Source organism: Mastomys coucha, unplaced genomic scaffold (genome assembly GCF_008632895.1).
Source record: "Mastomys coucha isolate ucsf_1 unplaced genomic scaffold, UCSF_Mcou_1 pScaffold16, whole genome shotgun sequence".
Classification (NCBI taxonomy): domain Eukaryota; kingdom Metazoa; phylum Chordata; class Mammalia; order Rodentia; family Muridae; genus Mastomys; species Mastomys coucha.
The window spans coordinates 67,406,115-67,422,019 of NW_022196898.1; the positions used below are offsets into that span (position 1 = coordinate 67,406,115).

General features: G+C 33.1%; 1 protein-coding gene across 7 annotated transcripts in view; it reads right to left on the reverse strand.

Moving 5' to 3' along the window:
* Positions 1-15,905, reverse strand: part of Ptbp2 (polypyrimidine tract binding protein 2) — a 65,578-nt gene that overhangs the window by 17,863 nt on the left and 31,810 nt on the right. For all 7 annotated transcript variants that reach the window (XM_031375307.1, XM_031375305.1, XM_031375306.1 and 4 more), the window contains 4 exons: positions 14,983-15,126; positions 13,170-13,334; positions 12,972-13,082; positions 5,592-5,787 (listed from right to left, as the gene is read on the reverse strand). In XM_031375307.1, the coding sequence (XP_031231167.1) occupies positions 5,592-5,787; positions 12,972-13,082; positions 13,170-13,334; positions 14,983-15,126 (616 nt within the window). The remainder of the gene's footprint in view (positions 1-5,591; positions 5,788-12,971; positions 13,083-13,169; positions 13,335-14,982; positions 15,127-15,905) is intronic.

Genomic DNA, 15,905 nt, shown 5'->3' on the forward strand with positions numbered 1-15,905 from the left:
GGCACTTTTTTTTTTTTTTAAATATAGGGACTGGCACAGGAGCTTGAGTTACATAGTGAGATTATATCTAAAGACACCAAACAAATAAATACCTTTTAAAAGTAAGAAATTTTGATGCAGATTAGCTATTTGGTCACATTAAGAAATTGCTGCCTAGCAGCCAGGAACAAAAACATACACTAACAGTCAGACAATATGGAGAGAAGGAGAGACCTTGGAACGTACAGCCCCAAAAGCTATGTCTCAATCAAAATCCCTCACCTCTGGGCTCAGGAAACTCAGCAGAAGAGGTGGAAAGAGTTTAAAAGCCAGAGGGGAAGAAGGCTACAGAGGACACAAACTCTCTAAATCAATAGGATCAATGCACACAGACTGAAGCACACATAGGGTCTGCTCAGGTCTGCACCAGAAAGAGTCCTACAACTGAAAGCAGACATGGACACATGTCTCATCCCCAACCCAGAAGCAATCTCCAATTGATAGCCTCCGGTGAATGAAAATTAGTTTTCTTCATAGGAATCCCATTGAAAAACAGGCTCAGCTATTAGGTGGCCAATAGAAAATGAACTCAGTGTCTTTAAGAGGTTCCTTTCTCATGTCATGTCACAGGTATTTTCCTTTCAATTTTTATTTTTACTTTACATTTATTTTTTCTTTTATTACACAACATGGCCTTCTATGGTTTCCAGTTCTGCATTTTCTATAGGATTCCTGAGTGTATGAACAAATAAGTTTCTGTGTCTACATCTATTTCTTACGCCTTTTCTTGGATTTTCTTTGTTAGTTTTGTCCTATGCTGATGTGATAGTTTTTGTTTTATCTTAACATTATCCTTTAGAACCCTTTTTGTTTTCTACTGAGAGACAAAAAGAGAGTGGATGTGGCTGGTGGAGAGTGGGAAGGAACTGGGAGGAGGAGAGGGAGGGGAAAGCAAAATCAGGATATACTATCTAAGGAAAAAACTGTTCTCAATGAATGAAAAGATAAATTTAAAAAAGAGGGAAAAAGAAAATCCACTGCTTGGTTTGGTGACACAGGAAGGCTTGGAATCCCAGGATGCAGGAGGCTCAAGAACTGAACGTTTAAGTCTGAGGGCAGTCTGCTCTACATAGCAATTTGTAAGACCAGACTGGAACCTGGACTGCACAGTGAGACTCGTTTCTACTGAATTAATCAGGAATTCTTGATGTGGTAGTTACATTTTGTTTTGGTAAGAAATCTGGGGATATTGTGGTGATAGTTGGGATATGACTTTGATTTAAAAGTCATAGGAAACAATAGGAAAAAACACAAGTTAATCTACAGTGATCACTACTGATCTTATTACAGGAATGTGGGATTCATTCTATGACATGGAAGATTGACATATAAATGCAATTTATAAAATATTACCATGTGAATGACCCATTCAAAAGCAACAAAAGACAAAGCTTCCAGAGTTTTAAATAAACTTGGTAATCTTAGGATTACACATAAAAGGGAGAAACCTAGCAAACCTAGCTTAACAATAAAGTAACATTTTATCAGAATTATACCAAGTAAATTATGACATGAATAAAAATATTAAAATACTGTGTAATGGCTATGATGTCTTTTTATGAGAAGATAGCAAATAACTACTAAAACCCTAAAATTTGGTATTAAAAATTCCAATAGCAGTTAATTTTCAACTCTTGCTTCACTAAAATATTTTGGGATATTTAAAAACATATCAACACCTTGGGCCCACTCCCACTGATTTTCAGTGGTGATTTCCCTAGCCAACACATTTGGAAAAGCACCATTACACAAGAATTCAAATTAACCTTCATGAAAAATATTCTATCTCCTCATAACCATCAACTGTTTAACCTCTGCTAATATTGTTATTCTAAGAATGGGTGTTACTTTAGTCAAACTCTATTCTTTTGATGAATTAGTTGCTTTAATATTTTTAAGTAGCAACATGATCATGAAAAATCATTCCTAGTAATTTTCTAAGGGTACCCACCTCTTAATATATTAACAATTACCTTGACAAAAATTATTATAATGCCTCAATTTCTGGCTAATAATTTTAACCACCTTGTTCTCTGAAAGAGGTATGTGAGTGAATAGACTGCCAAGCTTATGATTATTTATTTAGATGTTACATTTCTAAGTATCTACAAAGTACTGTCTCCCTTCTCTGAATAAACTGCATTTTCCAAAACACTATGATTCCTAGGAAAAGAGGGAGGTAAACCAGGTATAAGTGATAGTTTAAAAGTAATTAATGTTGAAAATAAAATCTTTTTTTAAAAGTAAGGACATTCATCGAAGCAGCTAAATATAAAAAACAAAGTGAACCCCCATATATTTGAAAGAATATTTAAGTATACATAATCTTTTCAGTAAAGGGGTACTGTAGCAATTATTTCAGTAGTTCTGTATCAGAAAGACTGACCAAGAAAGGAATCTCTTGGCTACTATTACTTTGGCTGTACTCTGAAGTCACCCGATAAAATATCCTAAGAGGCAAAAAAAAAATAGAGAAAAGACAGTTATCATTTCATAGTGGCGACATTACTCGTGGAGCACTAGATGCCCCTGGAAAGTGTTTGGAAACAACTTTTCAGAAACATAGCACTGAGCTGAACATACAGCATAGACTTACAATCTCACTACTTCAAGACTGCAATAGGTATTAAGTCAAGATCAAGAACTTAGTTTTAAAAAGACATAAAATTTATTTTTAACAGTGAGAAGAGTTACTAAAAATATTTCTCTGAAAGGTAACAGACCTAAAACAAGTTGAAGACTCAGCTTATATCCTAAACAAACCTAAGTCTCTAGTAAGTACTTCTTTGCAAGAACTACCTAACATAGCAGCTGAAAAACTATAAATAACAAGTATTTTAAAGCTGCAAAAAAGTTTTTAAATTAAGGATACATCCCTGCAGTAATTTAATATACTTTGAAAAATAAAGAAATGAAATATACAAACAAAACAGAGGTTTCAACATTAATAAAGTTGAGGCAGAAAAATCAAAAGAGTACAGGGCCAACCGGGAAGGAAGCAAATTTCCAGCAGCTCTCTCGCCATAGTAACATTGTCTCAACCAAGAAAGGTGTGCTGACAGAGCAAAAATGCAGCCTTCTACATTATTTATGTTATTTCAAATTAATAGATATCTTCCAGGAAGAAATTTGTAAAACTATCAATAATCTTTAATATTTTTACTCAACAGTTCTTGAAGTATAAATCTTAGAAAATAATTTATGGTAAAGATTTTTAATAAAAATACTTTAATGTCCACTTTCAAAGACTCAAGATACTGCAGCAAAAAAAAAAAAACAAACAAACAAACAAAAAAAAAACAAAACTAACCAATGAAGATTATAAGTTATTAAAACTATCATTTCTACTTAAAAGTTCTAAATTAACTGTTTTTTTTTCCTAAAGTCAAAACTTCAACTGGTTGGTATGAATGTATCTCTTGTGAATACCATAACTTACAGTCTATTATTGGAGTTTTGAAAGTTAAACTTTTAAAACTAACTTGAGGGCAGTTAAAGTAAAATGTCCACTTACAAATGAAGAACAAGTAAAAGATTCCAGAATTTAGGAAAGCAAGCTTAATTCCTCAAATTTAACCTGACACTCACCAGTTAGGTTGGCTAATGATGACACTCAGCAGTTAGGTTGGCTAATGAGCTCCATCTCCTCCTGTCCCCATCTCTACTCCCCACCCTGGAGTTAAAAATGGCAACTACTATGCGGGCTTCCTATAGATACTTGAGATTCAAATTTAGTAGCTCACGCCAACAGAGCTAGCACTTTAAAACTTGAGCCATCTCCAATTCCATGTTATGAAAGATTTTTTTCTTTATATTTTCTCACCAAAGCCTTAAGATGCAGAAAATTCCAAATGACCTCAAAAATATGGCTCTACTTAGGATCCAAACATAAACAGAGCTTCCTAAAATCCTTTCCTGTTATCAGGGTTTTAATGGCACATTTTTTTAGTATTTTACCCATAACTTTTTCCTTTACAAAGTGGTCCATGGTTGTATAATTTTCTAGACTAGAAAATCTTTGCTACTACCTATTTTGTTTGGCTATTTAAGATTTCACTAACATACCTGTGAAGTATTTAGAAGAATGCCTAAAAACCAGAAGCTACAATTACAGGTCTTTTTACTCTTTTTGTACAAGTTCTGTCTAGTAAAGAGTTAAAAGCTGCATATCATTTATTATCATCTCAATCTTAACATTTCCATTAAAAACTATTAAGTATGAATCAACTAAGGCTCCAAACATACCTACAGTGCAAATAAAATTGTCAGGAACCCTGCTAATAAGACAACATAAAGCATCTTCCTGCTCTTTGTGGTCATGATAAACAGCAGTACGTGGAACTAGACACAGCAAACACTAGTACAAAGGGTCACCAGTTCTCTATGTCCTCTTGAAACTTAACTGCAAATAACTGCTCTTCACATTATACTCATTTTGCATACATACCAGTCATTTTATACATTTACAAGTGAATGTAGTTGTTACATATTCGTAAGAGTATTTTCAACACTCATCTGTTTTTTAAAATGTTGGACAGAAACTAAAATTTTAAGAGCTAGTTTCTTCTTTCTCAGCCATCAATCTGGATTCTCTCTTAGCTAGTAACCTTGATGTGAAGAGACTACAGTTGAGGTAGAGATGGCTCAGTGGTCATGAGCACTTAGGGACCTGTTGAAGACATGGGCTCGGTTCCCAGAACTCATATGGCAGCTAACAACTGTCTGTAAACTCCAGTTCCAGAGAATTGGATGCCCTCTTCTGCCCTTCACAGGCATTGGACACATGTGGTATACAAACATACAAGCAGAGAAAATAGCTACACAAATAAAAATGAAAACAATATTGAAAATACCAAAGTAAAATTTCAAAACATAACAATTCTTGAAAAGTATTAAAATTTGACATTATCAGTTTGCTTATTCTAACATTTTTTCCCCAACCTTCAGTCAATCAACTTCCAGCTACATACTTTTACACTGTACTTTATATAAGTAGCACAAATCCATTGTAGGGTAAGGTAAAATACATATAACCACGTCCAAAGGAAGAACAATAAGCACGTTCTAGAAAAATCTTCATGTATAATTTTTCAACATTTGTGGTACACTATACTTTTTAAAACAATTCCATGAACTCCTATTTTTATCTTCATAAATACTTTGTTATTTTTGCATACTGCTAAAGCAATCAAATAATGCTAACAAGAACACATAAAGTCCTTTGGTTTAGACAGGACATCAAATCTAAAGCATACATATTTTCATAACATTCGTTTTCATTCCAGTTTTTCTTCATTTAATTTAGGGGAGTTATACGTGGGGAAAGTGAGGTGATGAAACAAGGAAGGTGGAGATACTTTTTGTTATTCTCAGGAAGTTAAAGGCTTCCATGGAATTCATACAACCCTCTGCATACACAAGAACAAAACTTATAAAATATGAACATCATTTGGTAAGGTGTAAAATCCAAGATTAATTATACTTACAGTAGTGTACCAGGCACTTTCCCAGTGAGCAATGGAGGAAAGTGGTACAGACAGTAAAAATCATACCTAGAAGGGATGTCTCCTTGGCAAAGGCTGCAGCAATAGCTGGGTCAATTGCAGGCTGGCCGTCTCCAGATGGAAGATCGGGTCGTGTATAATCCCTACTTTTATCATTGTTGTATTTTACATTCAAATTCACAAGTTTGGAAAAATCAATCCTTAGGGTACAGCAAGCATTATAAATGTTTTGACCATCTAGGGCCTGTAAAAGTGAATAAAATGTATCAGCCATCATAAATTTGAAAATTAGCCAAAACAGGAAAAAGGATTAAAATTTCATGTATCAAGTCATGCTACTATACTGTGTCTTAGTTTCTGCCACTCACTGCCTTCACTAAATAGGCAATGCTACTTAGCTGTAACATATAACCATTTCATCATCAATGTAACACTTTTACAAAAAATAAAAAGCTGTAAACAGCCTAAAAGAAAAATAAAGTTGGTAACAGTCACACATGCACAGTCAGCCCTAATGATAACACCAAAATGAACTGATACAACTACCACTGCATAGCACACTATACGAAGTTGCCTTTTACAAATAAATGCAGCCCCAAGATGTCTAACAATTCCCATGAAACCAAGTAAGAACAAGTACTTCCTTAAGATGCACTGTTGGGCCTGAATCAGAATATCTTGATGAAATTAGAAAAGCCATTATCATTCCAGGAAATTCTGGAATTAAAAAAAAGAGTGCTATCTACATTTAAAAGTCTAGACTTAATGACATCACTGTTAAGACCACTAGTAATTTCTAGTATCAGTGTAGCAATATAGAAAATAGAAATAAGGGCCAACTATCTTGCTTAAAGGTTACTGAAATTAAATAGAAGACCATACATGTGAAAGTTTATCATCAATTATTGACTATGATTGGTTTTTTGCTACTGTATGTTAATCATTTCTAATCCAACAAGGCATATTATAGAAAAAAAACTATAAATGGGAATATAGCATTAATTTTCATAAGAATAAAAATGTCTCATTAGTGGAAAAGTAAACATCTATATCTGCTTAAGTATATTAAGCTTGGAATTCATTCAAACATTGAAATATTCTTACTCTCTGGAACAATAATTGCCCTCAATATACAAAAATTTTACTAAGCTGAGAAGCTGGTAAAAACTGGTAAAGGCATTTCATAAACATTATTATTTAAATTACATGTAGATCAAACAAATCATTACACAAAAAAAATGTACCACATAAAAGTAGACACTAAATATATCAATTTTATCAAGATTTTAATGTAAAATAACCCAGTATTCTCCTATGAAGGCATAAAACACACTAATAGCTATTAATTTACAGTATGTTAGGTCATTCCTGTTGGGAAACAGGAATGCAATCTAAATGACACTGAATTATCAGTGCTGCAAATGTCTATCAGAAGATGAGTAGCAAAACTTTACCCCTAGGTAACTAATTAAATATTATCAAGGAGTACATATCACCTCATTAGAGCTGGCCTGAATCACCATCCCTAGGTTAATGCTAACAGTACTGACAGAAAATTACTAAATCTACAATATACTTTTCAAAGTGTTATTTTAATGCGATATTAAGGCAAAATGCCAAATTACCAACAATCAATATATACCAATTACTACAACACCCTTTAGAAACTTTGATAGTTTAAATTTTAACTTTTAGAAAACATCTGTACACCAGTAAAAGATACACAGCTACACACAGCCTGGGAAGAGCTGGAGAAACAATCAATCAAATTTTATAGAATTGTGTCATACAAGGAGAGGAAAGCAGGAAACTAGCTAGTTTAAAATTTGTATGAAGTAAGTTGACGTAAGTGAGAGAAAAAAATCATGTTGAAAAAAATTATGCAAGCTTCATTTCAAGCTGTATTTACAATCACAAGAAAGAATAGTGATACACAAACCAGTCCTACAGTGGGTGCAGGCAGCAGAACACAATGATCTCGATAGAACAAAGGCAACTGCCAGTTAAAAGCTAAAGATTATATGTAGCAAGCAAAGGCTTCTCAAATATTTCTACTTTCAAAAAACAGTTTATGACCCAGGGTAGAGGAATTCTAGGGGCAGTGAGGCAGGAATGGGTGGGTGGGGGAGCATCCGCATAGAGGCAGGGGAAGGGAAGAGGGGGCTTGTGGAGGGGAAGGAGGGTAACAGCTGAAAAGTAAAATGAATAAAATAACCAATAAAAAAAGTTTATAGACGCTAAGTACAAATAATTAGAAAAAAACTTGTCACAATAAATTAAAATTTACAAAGCATAAGCATCAAAATGAAGGAAAATGTTAAAATGGAATATACAATTACAAGAGCACAATGAAACATGCTAATACTTCAGTGGGCACTATTTATATATAACTTGCTTTAGTGAGAGCTTGTTGGGCATTCTTTAGGGAGGCTCTAAAGGTTTCTTGGACTTTTAACAGTAATTAAGTAGTTCAAACCAACTATTTGCAACATAAATTTCCACACTGGAAAGACTATGTAGAATCTTTTAAAACTCCTGATCCACTGTCAACTCCTATAAACATGAAATGCATAATGTAAAAAGCCAAATGGTAGTTAAGCAAGTTCAAGCAAACTGTCCACAAAGTACCATCACATTAGATTTCTCAGAACATCTTCATAAAACAGTGAGTTCTTTGTAAGAAAGACTGAAGGACATATTTTACCGCCACAAGCATCTGAGTTCACTGTTGCTGTTGCTTTCTTAAAAGCTAAAATGTAATCCACAAGTATACTAAAACAAAATGACAATATGAAGAAGATTCTAGACAACACAGCATCACTATCCAACATCTACAAAAAAAGACATACAGTTCATGGATTTCAAATAACAAAAGCAAAAGGACATTTGTTACTCACGTGTTGTTGTATTAACTTTGCTGCAAAAAATAACCTTTAAAACTGGGGCATTTACATGCTTCACTTAGTTTTACACATTCCAACGTTAAAGCTGTTACTGAGAAGACAAGGACAGCGTCTCTGTGCTTTGCCAGTGTACTGCATATGAGTTTTCTTACAGAAATATAAAAACCTTTACTTTATGATAATTAGGATTGTTGTTATGGCTTCAGTTTATCACCTCAAGTGTCAATGCTCAGTAGATGTACCAGAGAACAAAGTAGACATAGTATCCACTCATACTAACAGAAAACACAGTTCTCTAAGATAATAAAATTATAAAAAATCCATTCTAATTCAAAGTACAAAGTAGAGTTCTCCATAAAGAATTAATTTTCTAAACTGGAATTTGGTTAAAGAAAAAAGTAAAAGTGAAGAGAAAAGCAGTCCTAAGCAATGAAATAGCACATTGTAAGCTTCAGAGATCAGAGCAAGCACACCTACCAAGGCTTTGGATGCAAATGGAAAAGGAGTCATGAAATGAGACCTAAGAAACAAGCAAACATTTAATCTCCTAAACCATGCTGATGACTACAGACTTTATCCTAAAGACGAAAGATAGTCACTGAAGGACTCTGAGAAAGCTAGTAGTATGTCTAAGTTGAAATCATCATGTAGTCTGAAAAATAAATAAACAAGCAAACAAGCAAAACACAAAAACGAAATTAAAAAAAAAAAAAAAAAAAAAAACCTACTGGAAATGACCTATGATTCTGAAGTAATGGATTTCAGCCAAATAGCATGACCCTGACTTCAGATGATGTCCTCGTGGCTTAAATCAGAAAACTTCTATGCACTGTTGGTCAAGAACAAGTAGCTCATTCTGCATAAAGTGAGTTTGTGTCAAACAGTCTATTGGTATCAAATGAACATGCTGTTCTTTAACTTCAGTGTCAGTGTCACCTCTGGCTTAGAGAAGCTTCTTTTGGCTGCAAGCAGTAGTTAACTACACAGACACAGTGCTCAGTGCCAAGAAACCAAACTGTATTATTACTCTCTCCAAGGCTCAGGGACCGAAACAGAAAGGAAGAGCCGAGTAAAGGGGTAGAATGTTATTCAAGCTGTCTTCTGGGCATGACATGATGTTGCACTCTTAGCATGATTACTAGGGAGAGACATTTTCTTCGGTAGTGCAGGTACTAGAGAGTTGCACCTCCGGGTGCTTTAAGTGAGAAAGGCTCTCATTAGGCTCATGTTTGAATACTTGATCCCCAACTGTTGCAAAGGATAAGAAGAAGGCCTCCAATAAAGTTTTCTATAAGTTGCCTTGCTCATGGTATCTGTTCATAACAATGAAAAAGTAACTAAGGCTCTTGCTTCTGTACTAATCCTCAAATATGTTCCTGGAAAGGGATCAACAGGAGTGGTAGGAGAACAAGAAAGGATAATTAGTAAGTATGGGTGTGATTAAAATATATTACATGCAGGTATAAATGTTAAAATGAAGCCTATATGCATAACTAAAACTAAAGAAAATTTACAGCATTACTTGTTTTTAAACACACAAAACATTCTATTAGCATCAGCACTAAGTAAACTATAGCTACAAATATGTGACATAAGTTAAAAAAAAAAAAACTCAAGAGAAAATTTTTGAGTAATACCTGTTTAAACTAGGGTCATAACGGTTGAAGGACAGACAAGCAGAACTCAGGAATCAGAATCAATGTCTAAAAACAGGATGAAAGGAAGGAGTAATGACTCCAAGTTTTCTGGTTTGTTAAGGACAATGACACTGGCATCTTGCACTACGAGACACAGCAAGTTGCAATGAGAACAGTCTAAGTTTCAAAGTGTATGATGATTGGCTAGATTCCCAGTCTAGGTCTTTTAGTAAAGTTCTGAGTTAGAGAAGTCATAGCACTAAAGATAACTAAGCTGCGTGAATAAAATCTGCCAAACACAAGCAGAATGTGAAAGGGGAAAGGCAAACGAAAGGAAAGGAGAAATCTATGGGAAAGTGTCAGAAACCAGGAGGGAAAAAAACTTAAGAAAGTGGGGTCAGTGTCAAATAGTACCCACTGATGATAAGCAAGATTAAAACTGAAAATGACTAATGCAATTATACTACTTTAATGACCACTACTGACATTTTAAAGGATAGTTAGGTAACTATGGATGAAACCAAATTACAGTGCACAGAGAAATGAGGACAAAAAAGATATGAGCAGCAGAAAGCCTGCTTAAGAAATCTGATTATAACTAAAAGTAAAGAAGAAAGGCTGGAGGAGGATGGAGACATACAGAACAACAGAATCAGCAAGACTGAAGTAAATTCACTACAAACTTCCACATATTTGGAATCCTGGTGAGAACCAGACAGAATGGAAAAATAAGTCAAAGGAGATAAGACAATTATGCCATTACTACTAATACAGCCTGAGGAAGGAAGCAAAGAATGAAAATTATGGATCTCTTTTTTATTGATACTAGAGAGGTATATACGTCTTCTTTAAGAAAGGCATCTATACTTAAATACAGGGACAAGGATTAGATTTTGCTAGAGACTACTAAAATTCCCATCTGACTTTTAAAAAAAAATTCACAAATGAGACTGAGGAAAGTCCTTAAGTAAAGCGTCACCCCAACTCTGTGTAAACAGAGTAGTGCTAACTAAAATAGGATTATGAAGAGATTTTCCCAAGAAGAATGACTACTTTCTGATGACACTTAAAAATGAAAAACATTCTCAATTGTCAAAGGATAGGATACTACGTAATATCCTCTAGGTACACCCTTGATAAAGGCACAAGGAATGCGGACTGAGACGGTCATTAGAAGGTTTCCCAAGTAGCCTTCATGACAAGGCAGTGTTACGGAAAGTGAATGTCGCTTCCTTTGCTACCAGGTTTAGCTATCAGAATGAGTACTTAACAAAGTGTATTCCTCTTAAAATTACCACCTTCGACTTCTGCATAGAAAACTTCAGTGAACACACATAGTCACAAACACATATAATCAGATGCTTATCTACACACACAAACATATAATTGTGACACTTTATCATAATACTAAATGATAACTATAGATTAGACAAGATACATACATTAACTATTTTTTCTGTGACAAATGGAACATAAATTCTAAAACTCCAGTTCACTGATCCTTTGTCAATACTTTCCTCTGGATCAAGCAGATAAGAGATACACGCAGACACAACCCAACAAATACACATTATAAAATACATATTAAAAACTGTGCATCATTTTCAAATACATCTGACATTGTGGAAAATGCCATAAAAATAAGTCTCTAGTCATTTCCAATAGTATAATCTCATACCACATAATATAAAAACCGTACAAATACAGGAGGCAAGGCATGTGAAGAATAAGTATTTTGGGCAAAAAAGAATTCTAATAGTTAACTGGTGTCTGAAAAGGAAAGCATAGTAAAATAAGATTACATAACCTGAGAATAAGTAGGTTAGGACTAAAATACTTGAAAATTTTATAAATGTTACCTCTTTAAATCTGAACAGTTTTATATCAAGAAAGTGAAGAGATGCTGTATTATAATCATGCCATTATTACTAACAGAGCTGTTTGCTATTGGAAGCATGTTTACTGGCCAAATCTGATACTGTACGTCATGAAATGAAACAATAAAAAAACCAGTCCAACTTTCAGACAGACAATCTTGACCTGGAGAAATCAATGAAATACTAGAGAACATGATTAGTATGAAAATAAAAGAATCAAAACTAAAAAATTTAGTTAAGACTTAAGATAAAAAACTGACTTAATAGTTTCATATTACTTAATATTAATTTTTAATGATTTAATAATAAAATAACATGGCAAAAGAAGTTAAACAGTAAAAACAGAATTGAGTAAATTAAAAAGAAAGCTTTAGGCATTAAGAAGCAAAGGGATTTATAAATTTTCAATAGTGCTGGGCAGTGGTGGCGCATGTCTTTAATTCCAGCACTTGGGAGGCAGAGGCAGGTAGATTTCTGAGTTCAAGGCCAGCCTGATCTACAGAGTGAATTCCAGGACAGTCAGGGTTACACAGAGAAATCCTGTCTCAAAAAACCAAAAAATAAATAAATAAATAAATTTCAATAGCATCATGACACAGGGATAATTTTACTTCTCTATGATTTCTTACCTTACATATCTTCTAAAAATGATTTAAAAGATAAATGGTATGACTAAAAGGCAGACAAGAAACTAAAAACAAAACAAAAAAACCCACAAAACCTGTAAGACACAACATAACTAGAGCTGACCAGAATACTGAAGTATGTGAACCAAAGTACTTTGAAAAGTTACTATGAAACTCCTACCAAAAAGGACATCAAACTGTGTGCATGCACAACATAATCCCACTGTTTTAACAAGATCAGAATTTACAACCAAAGTGAACAAACATAACACAAGCCTATGTTATAGCTGACTATAGCTATAGTTGTTCTTAAAAATGAGTTCTAAGTTAAACTAATACCACAAATGAGTGACAATGCATCAGTATCACAGAGGCCCACACTTACTAGCTTTGCTTGTTGAGCATTCACTGGATCGCCATACTGGAGCAAAGCCTGAAACTGGTTGTTTTTTGTAAATGTGATTATCTTCAATACAGCACCAAACTTAGAAAATATCTGTGAAAACATTAAAATCAAGGCATTATTACCAACTATATTATTTCTTCAAGCTATAAGCAACTACGTAAAGCACATTACACTTACTTGGTGAAGGACATCAAGTGTTACAGGGTAGTACATATTGTCAATAATTATTCTAAGTACTGGACTCTGGGCTGGAGTCACTGCACTCTCACTGACTGTGGTGCCACTAAGAGGTGTATTTGCTGTCTGGACAGCTGTCACAGCTTGAAGAACTACTTGAGCACGCTGAAAGTGACAGACAAGTAGTTTAGTAACACATCCATTATTTCTACTTACATTCTGTTACATGCTTTACTACTATTTCTTGTAGTTCAAGTACTCCATTACAATTATTTCAAAATAGTTACCTTTAACACCAATGCTGACACAGATAGGATATGACATTTACTCTGAAAGAATATGATATACTTGAATAGATGTTTATAACGAGAAACTCTTCAATGAGAAATGTACAGAATAAAATAACTTTAGCTTCTTTTTATATATTATTCACTCTATGAAACAGGTATACTATACACTATAGGAAATGGACTACCAATCATCTTTCACAAAAATTATCATTAAGTTTATTATTTCTAATATAATCTTAACAAATGGACACAGGAGATTTAAAAGTTTTTTACACTAATAGTATAAAATCTGATCAAAAATTAATGTGGTCTTTAGTATAACCGTCAGGAACATTTTCAGATATACTGTGAAGGATATTTTCAGTGTATTGTATGGTAGATAATACACCATCAACCCAGCAAAATGCACCATTAATTTAAATTTCAAATTATCTTAATGGTTTGACAAATCTTTATTGGTAAATAAATAACATAAATACAATTTAGAAAGAAAAGAAAAACACAAAAGAATTAATATGTTTATGAGAATAAACCAGGGATCACACAACCTAAGATTCAAAAAGTCAACACACACATCTAAATAAACACCATTTAAATGCTAAATAACAATACAAACTATATATGCACATCATCACAAAAACCACAAATGAAACTCAGCATTTTACGGCAATAACTACTTGATACTTTAATACTACTGTGGAAAATAAAAAGACCTTAAAAGCAACATTTCCCTACAGACATTTATCTAAATGACAGCATTAAATACCGTAACTAACATGTTACAAATTCAAATGTCTTTAAAACTAGAAATCATAAGTTAACCACATAAAATTCAGTAAATTACAAAAGGTGAAGTTTCCCCTGTACCTTTGTCACCTTAGTCTCCTTTCCTGTACTAATCCCCTCACCATCCTTTCAGTAATAAGATCTATACAAAAGTATGTATTAATTCCATGCTTATTTATCACTAACCATCTTTTTAAGCTTGACAATTACAATTTCTCATAGTGGTAACAAATGACTTTGTTTTAATATATGAAGTACAGTTAGTTTGCCAATAGAGATTTTATGTTTTCAAAATATTACATATATACAGAAAAGGACTCAAATATTTGGAAGAGACCTCAGTAAAATACCACAAATTGAACTTGTCTGAAAAAAGTGTTAACTCAAAAACCAAAAACCTGTAACATTATCAATGTACTAGAAACCAAAGCCATGCCTGCTCCCAGATAAAGAAATTTCCATATTAAAAACTTTAACTTTAAACCTGCAAAAAGTAGTAATCTCTGATGTCTTTAAAAGAACAGTAAAATTAATCTAATAATAATTTACATCAAAAAAATGAGTATCAGAAAGCCATCTATTTTTGTAAATGAATCTTTAATATGTATATATATACACACTAAAATATTTTAAAGATAATAAAAGGTGCATATGAAAATCATTTTCTATTAATATATAATATTTATTAGTCTTAAGATGCTATTGGCCATATTATTTTTGTACCTAAAAACACTCACTTGGTTTAATGTATTATCTGTCTTTAGTTCTTTGTGATTGGAGTACTGGATGTAAATTGGTTGGTTACGAAGATGAGGTGTTACAGCAGAATAGTAATTAACCATAGTAATAGCTGCTTCCTCTGTTGCCAATTCCAAAAATGCCTGAAAATGAGTTTAAAAAAAAAATATCATGAATTAAATTTAAATAAAAATTGCAATTTTTAACTCAAACTCAAGTGTCTGTGTAACCAAATCTGTTAATTAAAATACTGCCTAGAATATAACCCTCATTTACAATTCAATATTCTAATAGAGAGTCTTACTGAAAGGCTAGAAGAGATGGTTGTTATGAGCACTTGTTGCTTTTCCAGAGGACCTAAGTTCACAACCCAACACCCATCCACAGAGGCTTACAGATGCTTGCCTTAAATTTCAATTCCAAGGAATGTGACACCATTAGCTTTTGCTGGTATCTTAACTCACATGCACATATCCACAAACAAGACATATAATTTGAAAATAATAAAATATATCTTAGAAAAGAACTTAATTTTAAAAATATTACTCAAGCTAATTCAGGTAATACCCTTGGATTTTGTTGGTTCCATCTACAATTTACTACACTCCATAAATCTGTTTTAAAAAAAAAAAAAAATAAGCATTTTCTAGCACCAAAATTTTATTATTACTATCCTAGAGGACTCATATAAAAAATATAACAGAAGAAATTAAAAGGCTAGAATAATTATTACATTAGCTGTATTTTAGAATGTTAATTTTCATAAATTCTTATAAATAAAATTTTTGGAAATTTTAAAATGTCATTTTTAATATGTATAGCTCCTACTGCTACTGTTAATGAACGAGTATCCAAAATTTAAGCCCGATTTCTAATGTTACCAGATGAATTCTCATGTAATAGATGCTACTAGTACCCCTGG